The sequence below is a fragment of the Thermobia domestica genome, chromosome 7 (assembly GCF_964235325.1).
Source record: "Thermobia domestica chromosome 7, izTheDome1.hap1.1, whole genome shotgun sequence".
Taxonomy (NCBI): Eukaryota; Metazoa; Arthropoda; class Insecta; order Zygentoma; family Lepismatidae; genus Thermobia; species Thermobia domestica.
This window is the reverse complement of record NC_137460.1, coordinates 157,244,748-157,260,746: the sequence shown is the minus strand read 5'-3', so window position 1 is coordinate 157,260,746 and position 15,999 is coordinate 157,244,748. Positions and strand designations below refer to the sequence as shown.

Genomic DNA, 15,999 nt, shown 5'->3' with positions numbered 1-15,999 from the left:
CCATCCGAGTTTCAACACAGAACATGACTTTATACTCGAAACAGTCCTGTTTGACGACCGGTTCTCGAACTTTGCCCTTGCTCAATCCTGTTTTCGCACATTCGAAATTGGAGAAAAAAAAAACACCTACTTTTGATCGCATGTTACAATCCATTTCAGGAAACTCACATCACGCGGATATTGCAGCAGTTGTAGCATACATCCACTCTCCTCAGTGCCTGAGTGGGGTCAACTCACGTGACACAATGCGGCAGCTCTTGGTAGTAATCCCGTGTTCTTGAAGGTAACGTATCACAGTGGACTAGGACATGCCAAGTTATTTTGACAATCATCGTGTACTGGTGGATGGATTTTCCTCAATGGCATGTCGTATGACCTCCGAATCTGTTACCCTGGGGTGGCCGAACCTTTGCTGATCTTCGACATTTATACAACCTAAACGAAGCTTCTGGAACCAACGAGTTGTTGTGCTGTGGTTCACTGCATCATCTCGTTTCGCATGATAAATGTTTTGGGTTGTTGCCGCAGCGTTATGTCCAAGTTCGGAGTCATACAAAAACAGTTCACGTATCAAACATTGTTGAGCACTCATCGTCCTGTTACCAAAATCTAGCTGATGATACTGACGGAGTGGGAGCTCTGTGTTAAATAGTCCGCTTGCGAGACTACCTCTTGGACTAGTTTGATCTTGTACATATGGTCGATCACGGCGTATACATGCGCCTGCAGTTTGGGTTCTGGAAATATTGAAACACATGACTTAGCCTTATAGTTTAAGAATCAAACCAATGCTGCATCAAGCAACATCATTTGAGTTTTTGGGAATGAAGCATCATCTAATAGAATTGTGTACAATTGGTTTTCCGAATTCCAACATGGTCGCATGTTTCGCAGTGATAAGTTTTGTGAAGATCGTCCATCCACATCTGTTGTTGCTGTCTGTAAGTTGATGCTGTTCGTGAAATGATTGAGATCAGTATGTGACATAATGTGAGATTCAGGTATCCTTGAAGATTGACATGAAAGTAATACGTACATACGATTTTGCATGGTTATCTGATGTACGGAAACTTTCAAGATGTTGGATCCACACCAATTGATTGAAGATCAAAAACAGGTTCGTTTAATTAGCGTAAAGAAATGCTCAAAAAATTCAATCAAAATGTAAGTCAAATTTGGTGTAATACATCATTACAGGAAATGAAACTTGAATCTATCCATGCAAACTAGAAACTAAACAGCAATTCACCATTTAGGCGTTTCAAAGTGAGCCGAAACCAACAAAAGTTGTTCGAGAAGTGCTGCCAAGCAAATGGTTTGTTTGTTCCTTCGGTTATAACGGGTCTATATCAACTATAGCTTCCCTTCGTAGACCACGAGACAGGACATGTCACTAAACTATCAAATAAAATAAAAGAAGTAGTTTTTCCCAGACATGCCTGGTGTATAGAAAATCACTTGAGGAACCCTTGGCTTGAGCGGGTACATATGCACCTAACTGAAAGGTTTCAATTATGGCGATAGCCATGAGTGTGGTTTGAGTGTGGGAAATTTTGTTTTTTATTATTAAACAATTTTGCTAACTATGAATGAGTAAGAAAACAACCCTTAAATTTTCTGCATCTCACGGTGGCTCGTTTCCACAAACAGCAAAGAATGGTGATTCACTCCTACGTTAACTTCTCTCCTTTCTACTTCTTCGGAATTTGTCAAAATTATAAAACTACTGACTTCAGTCAAATTAATTGATTCACGTGTAGAACTTCGATATGATCAGATCTAACTTCTTGGAAACACTTCACTTGAAATTACCTGATATGCGACGACTTCCTGTCATGCAGAAATAGACAGAATAGAATAGTCTTGCATATATAATAGGTATTCAGAATGATTGCGCACAGTTATAGTTTCTTAGTGGTTCGGGAACTTAAAAGGTGGAACCAGTAGATGATCGAAGAGCTAAGTTCACTGGCGTTGGCTGGACCAACGTGAACGGTCAATTACTAGCTTGAAGAGCTGGTAGCATCTCTCCTGCTTGAGGCGTTGAACCACCGTGCAGGGAGACTTGGACAGCCACTGCAGTATAACCTCCTATTTCCCAGCTTCAATTTGGTTTTTCGTTCCAACTTTTCACTTCAACTTGGATTATTTTTGTGTGATTTTCTCAAATTTTGTCGACTTTTAGCAACCCGTGGACTTGCAGATTAACTTTAAATCTTCAATCTATTGTTGGTAACTTAGGCTTGCGGATTCAGTTGTGCACTTGAAGGGTTATTAGAGGATTGGTCGCTAAAGGAATCAAGGTCAAATGAAAGCAGAAATAATGCTTTTTCCATGCTGTAATATTTTTATATTTTATTCCGTATTTTTATATTTTAATAAAATTTAATTGATTTGAATTCTCGACCTCTGGTCATTCATGTATGAAATTATAGCCTGTCTAGTTTGTGTTAGCATTTTCAGAGCACGTTATACTGCTCATATAGAAAATTCAAGGCTTCCTACTGGTAGGAGCCTGTACCTTTGCAGCCAAACATATATGAAATTGATAGCGAGTAACTCACTTACTCCTACATCTTAGTAAGTAAAATAATTGAGATATAGTGCGAAATAGTAGAATCCCAACATAAGTTACGCTGGCTCCGTAAATTAGTCTAGAGTGGTTAACCAACACCTCCATTAGCATTACCTAGCGGCAGAGAGATGGAGACTCCAGAATTCCGTGTATTTTTAGAAAAGAGCCTTGAACTGGTTCTAGGAGACTAGTGACCAGTGCTAAGTGTTTTCCTGTCTGTTGTAGGTGCCTACTAGAAGCATTTTGCCTACTAGAGGGTTAAATAATGATGAAGCCCCCAAAATGATCAGTTCGGTTTAGTGATAGGCCAAACTGGTCAAGAGTACTAAACAGTATTTTGCGCCCGCCGGCCAACTGGCCCCAGCAGCCCAACAAAACGTCACTAACATATCGTGAGGACTATACGGAGCAAAAACATATATTTCCTAATGTTATCCATATTCTTATTTTGTTCAGCTTATTTTTCCTATTCTTATTCTCTCCCACATTTCTACTACTTTTACTAGCTTTTCGAACTTTCTGTCATGTCCATGTCTCTGCTCTCCTTCCCGTATATAGATGTCACATAGATAAATCTTCTCAACCCTGCAACATTGTTCAAGATCTTATAAAACAAAACTTTTCTTCTTTCCTTAGTAATTCCTATTCGTGTTTTATTTTCTGTTCACATAGCAAACATCTACTGGTAATATCACCTTAGATATGAATGCCGTATTAGAGGAAATTGAGAGCAAGATACATACATATTCCCACATATTTCCACATCATAAATTAAGCTGATTAAAACACTACTAACCTGATATCTTTCCGAAGAAACTATAGGAACATCATTTCGACTCCAAGACATGTCTGGTTGAGGCTGTCCGGCAGCTTCACAGGACAATTGTAACATTGATCCTACCAGCACTTCTTGATCTTGAGGTGTTGTCAAAAAGTGAGGCTTCACTGGAAAGACAAAGATGTTTTATTTCAGTTATTGATACTATATTTGCTTTAAAATTTTAAAATATCGCAATAACTTGATTACTTAGTTGTATAATAACTAATAACATGAAAATCTGTATTTAGAACCAGGGTGGATTGATTTAAATCAGTCTGATTTAAATCACGATTTTAATCAAGATTTAAATCACTTGATTTTTTTAAATAAAAATCGTTGATTTAAATCAAATTCCGAAATGAATTAATTTAAAGTGAAAGTAAGTAAAATCCCGTTTCTCTTCTGTTATTCCGATTATGGAAGATAATAATCATAATACAGTGAGACTCAAATGTATGTAAGCACAGCATGAAACGAGTATCATGTGGGAACTATCAGGGAAAATCCCGTTTGAACGGGTTACGGGTGAACCCTGCTTTCTTCTCTTTGTAACACAGGGTTTTAAAATTTCTGTTCCAACGGGGAAATCACCATGGACATTTAAGATGAAAGCTCTTTTGTGTTCATGTCTATTTGTTTGTTTCCAGATAATAGGGGCGTATTTAGAGGGTTCGATCCCCTCTCCGAAACAAAAAAAAAAAAAAAAAAATTAGATTTTAAAATTTTGGGCGAAATTTATGTACTAAATACATAGAAGTTCCTCGGGATCGTAATACGACACATTTTGGATGCATTAAAATATCGAATAATACTTTTGATATTGTGGATACTTGACCCCATTGCAGAACATGCCGCGATCTGCGATGTGATCGCAGAAAATTTGCCGCGCCTGTGCAGGAAAAATTGTAAGAGGAAATAAAATAGCCAACAGAAAAGTATAAAAACGTGCCTGCTATGTATAGATGTCTTAAATGCACGGACAACTCGCATTTGAACTGTTTTTCACGTCTCATAAAACATATTTTTAACAATCACAAGTGTTTCTTCTTCTGGAACTGATCATCTTGATTTTTTAATTTTGGAATTCCTGCAGGGAATTCGTGTTTATTATTCAGTTCAAAATCTCTTATCATCGCGAATTGTGTCGAGGAATTTGAAGTTTTAAAATATATAAAACGATAATTATGCCTGTTGTGCTGTATGGTTGTGAAACATGGTCGCTTACGCTGAGGGAAGAACGCAGACTGAAAGTATTTGAGAATAAAATCCTGAAACGAATATTCGGAACCAAAAGGAACGGAAATGAGAAATGGCGAAAACTTCATGATTAGAAACTGCATAATTTATACCATTCACCAAACATTGTTAGGGTCATCAAATCTTGGAGGTTCAGGTGGGCAGGACTGTAGCGAGAATGGAAGAAAGTAGGAACGCTTTCAAAGTTTTAACTGGAAATCCAATCGGAAAACGACCATTAGGAAGACCTAGTCGCATATGGGAGGGCAATATTAAGATGAATCTCGCAGAAATAAGAATACAAAATAGAAACTGGATTCAGTTGACTAAGGATAGAAGTTAGCAGAGCTTTTGTGAACATGGCATTGAACCTCCGGGTTCCATAGGTCATAGAGTGAGTTAGTTAATTTTAGGCGAAATTTATGTACTTTATATGCATTTCATGCCGCTAGCTAGTTCCAATTGTTTAAAAATATGCCCCTGCCAAATATCAGTAACGTTCGTGAAAAGTGTCATGTTGATATACATCGCTGTACTTTTTCCTTAATGCTTAAGAAACATTGTTTGGGATTGAAATAGGTTAACGATTGGGATTTAATTCAAAATTAAAACCCAATACTTTCACTTAAATGACATAATTAACATTTAATACTAATTCCTAATGTTTTTTCTTCAATTCGCGACTTGTATCATACGAAGAAAAAGATTTGATTTAAATCAAAAAAATCGATTTAAATCAAAAAAATCAACAAAAATGATTTTTTTGAAAAAAAAAATCATGATTTTTTTCCACCCTGTTTAGAACTATACAAAACAAAGTTAGGCTCCATTTTTTCGAAAGACAACAACAATAGTCTTAGTTGTTAATTTGCCAACATAAAATGTTATATATAGGGTGAATCTGAGAGATGTATACAAACTCCAGGAGGTGATTCGTGACATCAAAAGAAGACAAAATATCCTCTTGCATATTGTCGAATTCTGCGTCGTGTAAGAGTGACAAGGGTGCCAACTTGAAATCGAAAATCGAATCGTGACAATTGGAACGGAACAGAAAGATGTCCACATACTTCGGGAGGTGATTCGTGATATCAAAAGAAGACAAAATATCCTCTTGTATGTTGTCGAATTCTGCGTGCACATCTTTCTGCTCCGTTCCAATTGTCAGGTTCGAGTTTCGATTCCAAGTTGGCACCCTTGTCTCTCGTACACAACACGGAATTTGTTATAACTTAGAGGGAACGTCTCTCGTCTCCTTTAATACAAGTTTTCTACTATAAAACATTTTTATTTTAGATTTCATGTGTTTTGATATAAATTTTGATACTATGGTTTTTAAGTAAAACAATTCGGCGTCAATCTCAAGTTCCTTTTCGTAACACTTCAAGTGTTTAAACATACCAACTTGATAAGGCAATGTCGAACTCATGTTCATGCCATCTTGGTTGCAGTTTGCAAACAAGGAAAATTTACCCGATTTCTATAAAAAAAGAAAGAAGAAGACTCTTCTTGAAGACTATGATACACGTTTTACTACCTATTAATACTTTATGACATTATCTACTTCTTACATACATAACTAGAAAACATGTAAATAACTGTAAACAGTATATACTCGTAGATACTTTTATTATAATTAACACTGGAAAATGTGAAATCTTACTTGCAAATGGCAGATAGAATCTACTACAATAACTTTATGTAAAACATTGTGCTAATAATATCTGAACTAACATTAGGCCTACTTATGAGACAGTTACATAATTGCTAAAAGTGTTCTTCCACCGCACGAGAACGTATCTACTACCATAAAAATATAATAACACTATATATATTTTGATTTAATTGAACACCTATATGATGTCAATATGGATTTATATCCGCGACTTTAAATAATACCTTTTAGATGTTAAATGTAATAATTGAATGAAGATTTCGAAGATATAGATTGGTGTATTATGGACCACTCGAATTATTGTAATTATATTAACAGGAGGAAGTATAGTTGAGAGTAGACATATAGTGAATGTTTTGTTGGAGTCAGCAATAAAGGAATTAAGTGAGAATCTGTTGTTGAAGTCCCTTCAAGTGTTGGCAACCAGATTATTCTGTTGTTGGTGTCTTAGATTATTCTATTGATAGTAACTTCTGTAAATTGCAAATACTGTTAGTTTACATATCTAGTATCTAATCGGTCACATACATTCCTTATTTATTATATGCAAGAAATAATTAAAACAGTAACAAAATAAAATATTATTGCTGGCGAGTGTGCAATTACACTAAAATGTGACGTCCCTACTGTATTGTTTTGCCAATAACTTCAATCACATTCTAATGAGGTTCATTCTTTTGTCAACAATTCTTGAATGAGATAATCTACATATTACAACATAACTTTCATTACTGCAGGCTCCGCATCCATTAAACACTAATTTCTTCAATTGTTTGCGGTATTTTCATTCCAACTGATAAGCGAATAGCGAATGCAAAGAAAAGAAAATATGCAGATCCCGAATGAGCTCATCCTGTTGAATTGAATCAGTCATTGTTAAAAATGGAGTATGTATCATGTAAATATCCCCTTTTAACAATATCCGATTCAATTATACTCAAGAAATCTCAGGACGACGATGTTACGGAAAACGTCGTCTTGAATGAATAGTAACGGGAAAGTAGACGTAGGCTAAATGACTACATACTGTAATCTGTTCTCTAAAACAAGTTGGATTTAATAATGTATATAAGCAGTAAGTACGCCAGAAATTTTTACTTGGGGGGGTGTTCAAAATAAAAGAGGGGGTGTGCTCTCAGAATAGTGATATAATTTTTAAACAAACTCAAACGAGAAAACAGTATATTTTGTTACGCAACTATTGCAATAATAATAATAATAATAATAATAATAATAATAATAATAATAATAATAATAATAATAATAATAATAATAATAATAATAATAATAATAATAATAATACTACTACTACTACTACTACTACTACTACTACTACTACTACTAATAATAATAATAATAATAATAATAATAATAATAATATCAGCTCTTCGCAGTGGTAGGTTCAATAAAGTAAGTTCACACATTTGAGCATTTATTATTATTATTATTAAACTAGGTAATACAGTGAAACCTCTCAAAACGGACATCGATGGAACCAATTATTTGTCCGTAAATGAGAGGTGTCCCTAAAAGGAAGGGTTCTCTCTTATAACACCACACCACACATATTTATGGCATGGAAGAATAAGGAAGTTTGTCCTCTTACGAAGATGTCCACTATTGAGAGATGCCCGTTAAGAGATGTTTCACTGTATTAGGAATTAACTTCCACTATTTTACCCAGTAGTTACATTTGAATTGATTACATACGAATTATTGTAATTATTTTCCAAAATTCTGCTATTATTTCACTTTATTCACCCCAGCAAGTTTTAGTGGGTGATTTTTTTTTTCAAAATATTAATTGAGAAAAAATTCCCTCGTCCCATGCTGAAATCACATTCGTTTAGTAATTAATACTGTAGATAGTTCCAATTTCATTATTTTAATATTCTAACCCTGCTGTTAACGTTAATTTTTGTAATATTATTTGATCTCTTAATTTCCGTTCCTGACCCTTCCTAGCTACGTTATTGGCTCTGAGTATCTTTCATAAGAAAATTATTCATTGATTTAGTTGTTTTCCAGAAATTCAGTTTTACAATTTACAAATGTTGTATCTTTCTGTTTTGTCTTCTTTAATATACCCTAATTTTAATAATCTCAGGGCTCATAGTGGTCTGATCTCTTGTAAATAGTTGAAAAATGACCAAAAATGGCCAAAAGCACACGAAAAAGTGACCAAAATCTCATCATGCCTCTGTTTTCCTTTGTCAATTTCTCCATCACCTCTCTCTTTTTTGTTCTTTTGTTTCTTCTTTACTTCTTCTTCTTGAGCTTCCTCCTTTCTTAGGTTTTCAAAGTATGCTTTGTAGTTACGGTAAGCACACTTAGCAGTAAAAAGCTTCTGAGTAAGTGGAACCAGTTCTGGCCTATTACCGAATTTCTTCATCCCAGACATTATATTTAACTTCGCATTAAGTGTTCTCAAAAACGTGAAATATCCGAATTCATCACCTACTCTTAAGAAGAACATACAAGAACCATAGCACAAGACGAACATGATGAACCACACAAACACACATAATAACGTTGAACGGGGCATTAACTGTTACGAGAGAAAACTAAAAGATTATTATGATAGAAGAAAGAATAGACACAGAAGGGTTCTCAACCCCACCTTGAGAGCTTAAGCATCCACCAACCGTCCACTGTGCTTTAGAAAGAATAGAAGCTGAAGTGAGAATAAAGCTGACTGTTTCACATGTGACAGCAAGTACTGAAGCTTTCAGAAGAGTAATGAATAACAAGTTTGCCTTTTTCCATTTGTTTTAATATTTTTCTTAGAAAACTACCAATGCGAAACATAACTCACACGAAAAAGTCACTTTACCTCTCAAAAAAGTAACTTTTAGTGACAAATTTGAAAAAAAAAGTAACTTTTAGTGACCAACTTGAAAAAAAGAAATTTTAGTTTAAAAAAGTGACTCGCTATGAGTCCTGTTCCGCTCAATGAATTTACGTAAATAAAAATATACTTTACAAAAATTAAGCTAGCGCCAAATGCGTTCCTGCATAACACTAGACTCAGTCTAAAAATATATATAATTCTCACTTCGATCGATCTCTTCATTTCTAAAAATGTTTTGACTACACCCTTCTAACGTCCGTCCGTTGATACACCACCTGCAGAGCAGGCTCGAAACCAGCCACAGAGCTTTGGAGGAGCCATTAATATGTTAGGAGGGGCCAAGTCATTAAAAATTCACTTACAAATATCTAAAGTGTGTATTTTGTATTGAGGTCTGCAGGGGACATGAAAAATTTAGGGAAGCCAGTCCCTCCTTAGCCCCCATCTGGTTGCGAGCCTGTTGCAGAGTAGCACTTACCAACTGAATCTGGTATAGGCTTATTACTATATTGTCACATTTTTCCTTATTGAGGAGAAGGTAGGTGAATGACCGCTCAAGACGTTGCCAATTTCAGTCATCTGCATCTGTCCATCAACCTCTTTTCTCGGAAACGACCGCGGAGCCCAGGAGGGTAGGTATCCGCGGTCTGTTTTGCCAATTGTTTCAATCGAAATACCGCCCGAAACAATGATTTCATGTGGTTCTCGAAGCTGTACATCAGAACGAGGTCGCTTCGTATTTTGAAGTGAAATAAATAAATAAGAATATTGCCTTCTTTCCTAAACGCTAAACCTTTTTTTAACTCGGTGTAATAAATAACCTATATGATACTGGTTGATACAATTGGATTTGGGGGAGTATTTCTTTTCCATCCAGGGGTGTGTGTAAAGAAATTTGGAGGGGTGTTAGGGGGGTGTTGGGGGGGTGTAGATTACTCCCTGTATATAAGTAAACAATGACAAGAAACTTAGCATATTATCCTGCACTGTTTCGGCAGAAAACAAGTACTGTATTGCTTTTTATTATATTTCACCGTATGCTATATGGTCTCAAATGCCTGAAATCAACTACTTGCAAACTACACCTTAGTACTTGCATGGTAACTTGTGTTTGATTCAAATTCGACAAACTTCACAGTCAATGGAGTCATACCCCTATAAAGTAAACCCAGTTTTCTTTAATTTACACAAAACTGTACACAAAGTTGGTTCATTTTATATATATTATAAGGAACATTACTTTTAAAATAATTTTATATTTATTTTTGGAGCAAGAAAATTAATAGATACAATTTACATACCTTTAGACTCTATATACCTCATTTTGGCTGATCGTGATTTGACTTCTCCGATAGGACTTTTAGCCATGCATTCGTATACACCCACATCACCATCATGGGCATTCTCGATCATCAGGGTTCCATCGGTTAGCAAGGAATAGCGAGGATCTTCAACAAAGTTTATTTCGTTGCTGAAAGATAACCACAAATAGTAAACGTTATTACTTTATTCTTACATTTCCTCTTCACTTGGGACATCTTTAGACTTACTATGCAGTCATATTTTCTCTCTCTCTCTCTCTCTCTCTTTCACACACACACACACACACACACAGACACACACACACACATTATATATATATATATATATATATATATATATATATATATATATATATATATATATATATAACATAATGATCCTAATTTCGAACAATGAATAGCGGGAGAGGGGGAAATCCCCTTTGGTTATAGCATACATCCAGTATTACCAGCCGTAGATGCTCCTTACACAGCCACGCCGTCACTTAGTAACTTTAGCTTCGTATCATATATACGGCGAGTCGGAAACTTCAAGACGCCTTTCTCCGCTATTTTCTGGCTATTGCGCTCTCCCAGTTTGTAATATTAACACTTTAAATGTGCACTATTGCCTCGTGAAAGGTGGTCCTGAAGTTCATTTACCAAAGTCTGCTTTCTCCTTGTAAGTTTAGCGCCATCGACAGAGGGGAAAAGAAGTGAGAAGTAAAATGTAAAAAAATGACTGAGATTAGAATCGAATTTATAGTTTTCGGAGTTGGGAAAATAGCTGACCTCTTTGAAGTACATTTTGGAACATAGTTAGTACTCACCTCAAGATAGGCTTTTTGATCATATCAGCTTGATTAAAGGGTGTATTCTAGGGGAAGAGAATGTTTCAAAATTTATCTCATGTATTTTATCATTATACTTTCATTGAAACACGTATCCAAAGGGGAAAGAGGATTCAAATATTTCCCATAACCTATTATCTCCGTGCGAAAAACGAGCATTTCAGCGTACGGAGACAATAGGTTATGGAAAATATTTGTGTATATATATATATATATATATATATATATATATATATATATATATATATATATATATATCGAGTTATGACTGTTTATGTACTTTTTCAAGAAATTTTAAACTGGGAATGAAATAAAATTTTAGTTTAACGTCCTACGTTTATGCGCTTCAGGCTAAAGGAAAAGAATGATTATTATTGCGAAATTAATTTTTTTCGCTCTCTCACTGGGACCAGGTACATAGTCCTGGAGTGGTGTGAGGGTTATTTTTGAATGACCATAGAGCCAAAAGGAGGTATTTCTGCACCCATGTTGGTCTATTCTTATTGACTTATTTTGCTGTCAGGAATCCCCCAGTCAAAAAAAAAAAAAAAAAAAAAAGTGTTGAAGCTGTTTCCGAATACAGGGTTTCCGTGCCATTTTCTCAGAAACGGTTTATAGTTGGAGATTTCTGTTAACACACAGTGCACTTACTGTGGGAACTCACTGTTTGAAGTACTCGTGAGAAGTAAGTGACTCCCGGGCACGAGGGAAGAGCCAATTCAAAAATTTCTAATAAAAAAGGATGCCAAAAATGGCATTCGACAGCTCGTTAAAAAATATCAGGGTAAAAAACACACAGATCATTCTAACCAGCAGAAACTTCTCTATAACGGCTCTGTGCGGGCATTAGGAAATAACTTTGCTTTTGCGCAGGGGAGATTTTTTTTTTTTTTTTTTTGTTCGGTGGGATTTCGTACCATACTGTGGAATAAAAATAGCATCACATACTGTTGGATTGCACAGTTTAAAGTACATGCTACTGTAATGAATGCTCAAAGTGTGCACCATTTACCTCCTAACATGGAATAAAGAATTCTGAAATTCTTGATAGAAACATGAAAAAAAAAAAAAAAACGTGTTATGGCAGCTCTCCACAAGCTGCACTTGTGCGGTTCCTTAAGTTTAGTAATGAAGTTGGTGTGGTTCTGTATATATGGATTTCAAGTATCCGCATAAAAAAAAAAAATCATTCGGAGCTAAATTTGGAGATCGAGGCGGCCAATCAATTTGCCCTCAATGACCAATCCATTTGTTTGGGTATCTATTATTCAGAAACTGACATACATCTCGGTGATAATGGTAGGATAATTATCGTGTTGGAACACGATTTCGTCTACGTCAAAAAGTTCCGACTCGCCATCAGTTGTAGCTAGTATTTTCTACAACCTCCGTGATTAAAGGGTCTATTACATTTTCAAGAAGATCTAAATAACGTTCCCCGAATAATGTATCATCAATGAGAAGAGGCCCGATGATATGGTTGTCTAACACCTGTCCAAACATTTAATTTTTCTGGAACCTTAGTATGAAGTACCACATGGAGATTATTATAGTCACTCAAGTATCGCACGTTTTGAGTATTCATGGTCCATCCAGGAAAAATGTGCTTTCATTACTAAAACAAATGTTATGTACAAACCTGTTATTTTCAGCAATTTGCGCGGTCAGTATTTTACAAAACTCTAGACGACGATCGCTGTAATTCATACAAAACTCTTATACTGGTATAATTAATGTTTTTAAGAATTTTCCCAATTATTGATCATGGGATGTTAGTGATCTTACTCATTTGAAGTTGGGATTGCTGTGGTGTTATACTAGCATTCCCGATAACTGTCACTTCTGTGTTTTCATCCACCATAGGTAAACCAGAGCGTGACCTATTTTTTACACTTTGTGTTCCTCGAAATTTTGTTACCAAATAACACACTAGTTGTGATCGATTGGTCGGTCAGAAAAGAACTCACTGAACCTTTCTTCGATGTTGTCCTACAGATGCGGCCAAACTTTCGACAGAGAAAATGTATTTCCACTTTGTCTTCTGCTAAACGTACTATAATGTTAATACAGCCGATCAATAAACCACCTAAAAGCCAGTAAGAACAAACAGACGTAGTTTAAGTTGCGGTTGCTGCGTAACTAACTTGCCTAGAGGAATCACAGTGAATAAATAATCACACCTGCAAACGTTCTCCAGCGACAAGTAGAAAAGTGAACCGGAATTTGTTATGGCTTACTTTCGAACAGACAGATAAATGCCATCCAATTTGACACACATTTCCATTTGAAATCCATGTGATTTTCAGATATTTTGAAGAGCTGAAGAGACATTCGCGGACATTCCTTTGTATCTCCCAGTGGAATCAACGTATTAATAGTCGTGGAGATAATACTTTACTTTTGAGTAATAATAGGTATAGAGAGAGTGAACCTGAAAGATATGCATAAACTCCGAGAGGTGATTCGTGACATCAAAAGATAAAAAGTCCTCTTGCACATTGTCGAATTTTGCGTCGTGTAAGAGTGAGAGAGGTGCCAACTTGGAATCGAAACGCCAATTGTGACAATTGGAACGAAACAGAAAAATATGCACATACTTCGGGAAGTGATTCGTAATATCAAAAAAAGACAAAAAGTTCTCTTGCATGTTGTCGAATTCCGCGTCGTGTACGATGCGCACATCTTTCTATTCCGTTCCAATTGTCACGATTTGATTTTCGATTTCAAGTTGGCAGCCTTGTCACTCTTACACGACGCGGAATTCGACAATATGCAAGAGAACTTTTTGTGTTCTTTTGCTGTCACGAATCCCTCCCAGAGTTTGTGCGCATCTTTCAGGTTCACCCTGTATGTTTGGCACTTTTTTGGCGTCTGACTTGTTTTCATTTGACAGTCCCTTATATTTATTGATATTAATTTGAGTACACTCGTTCTCAGTTCACGTGAAGAACATCGTGTCCATTCTTTTATTTCGCCCTACCCAGTGTTGGGCAAATTTCAATTGAATTAACAATTAACAATTAATCTGTAAATTTAATTGTTAATTGCAATTAACAATTGAAATAAGTAATTGTTAATTGTTAATTGCAGTTGGCCATTAATAAAGGATAATCAATTGCAATTGATCAATCGATTGAAAGTAATTGCAGTGGAAAGTAATTGCAATTGAATTCTGTAATTCAATTGCAATTGAAATTAATTGGCAATTGATTCAATTGCAATTGATTTCCACAGCAATTACTTTCAATTGATTGATCAATTGCAATTGATTTTCACTGATTAATTTTCAACACTGAAGTTCAGAGAGGGCGTGGGGCAATGAAAACTTTAGCCACGACCAATTGACTCACAACCTGTCGTGACCCACGACCCACCGTGACCCACTGTGACCCACCACCCACCATAAACCACTCTTACTCACTGTGACCCACAGACCCACCAAAACCCATTATCATCAACTCTGACCCATGATTCGCGCCCTCTTCTCTACTGACTAGTTTAAACTTGTAATAAAACAAGCCTATAAAATTATCACTCATCAGAGTTTGAACTTCTACGATCAATCGCTCAAGCCACGCACTAATACAATAACGGCGGATCTGACCTTTCTAATATAAATAAAATAGAGTTTGTTCGTGTGTCTGTCTGTCTATCTTTGTGCGGTCTGTGGACGAGACAAGTGGACCGAAACTTTTCAAAATTTGGTCACAGGTAGCTTGGTCTAGGCCCCAGACCAAGACGATTTTTTTACATTTCTTACTAGGGATCTTGCATCGTTTGGCCTAATCCTCGTTTCGCCTAACCAATTATCTGACACTTTTATGACAGATAAATGATAAGATTTGTGTCCGCCATTTTAGGCGAAATAAGGATCCTCGTTTGGCCTAATCCTCGTTTTGCCTAAAACGATGGACTATAAAAAAATCGCGGAAATAAAACTGGAGGGAAATTTGGAAAGAATGTTCCCTACTATATGAACAACTGAGAAATATTTGATTTAACCATAACTAATTTGTAATTTAGAAAATGCTTTGAGAGTTGTGTTAGGTTATTTTTCCTTACCATTTTGAGGACAGCTTATTAGACATGCCTCTCATTTAAATTTAATGCTTTCACAGTGTGTATAGTGGCTATATTTGAGATGAGAGAAAAATAATAAGTTACACGTAGTTTATTTCCTGTTACTAATTTCGTTTAAACATGAGTGTTATAGTTTGTAGTTTGTTTTCAAATATCTGATATTGTTAAATAATACTTACTGCTAAACAATTTCTTAAAGGAAATATAGTTTGCGTGAGTATAAACCGGAGTATGTATTTTACATTTCTGTTTGTTTCGTTCTTATGTGGATGTAGAAGATATTTTATTGTGGGTTTTGCTGAGGATTTCATACTGAAAAGGGTGAGTAAGAGGGAGGAAAAATCGGCAAAAACACCTCTTACACGCTAGCCGTAAGAAGAAAAAAAAATGGGAATTCTAGCTCTAGACAGGTACTAAGATCGGACAGCTATCCTCTGAAGAAAACGCATAACTATCCAGAAATGAATTTGCAGAAGGATTTCTTAGAAGAGAGAGACTGGGTGAGGGAAGGTGATTAGGATATTGATAGGAATACCTTCATTTCGACGTATGGGATCAAAAGCTGACACTTCTCGATGATCAAGACTGATGTCCACAGGCTCGGCTCCTT

At 35.8% G+C, this 15,999-nt stretch overlaps 1 protein-coding gene across 2 annotated transcripts in view; it reads right to left on the bottom strand.

Moving 5' to 3' along the window:
- Window positions 1-15,999, bottom strand: part of Pxn (Peroxidasin) — an 899,909-nt gene that overhangs the window by 68,969 nt on the left and 814,941 nt on the right. For both annotated transcript variants that reach the window (XM_081765474.1, XM_081765473.1), the window contains exons 9-10: window positions 10,459-10,628; window positions 3,372-3,520 (exon numbers count right to left, since the gene is read on the bottom strand). In XM_081765474.1, coding sequence (XP_081621600.1) covers window positions 3,372-3,520; window positions 10,459-10,628 — 319 coding nt within the window. The remainder of the gene's footprint in view (window positions 1-3,371; window positions 3,521-10,458; window positions 10,629-15,999) is intronic.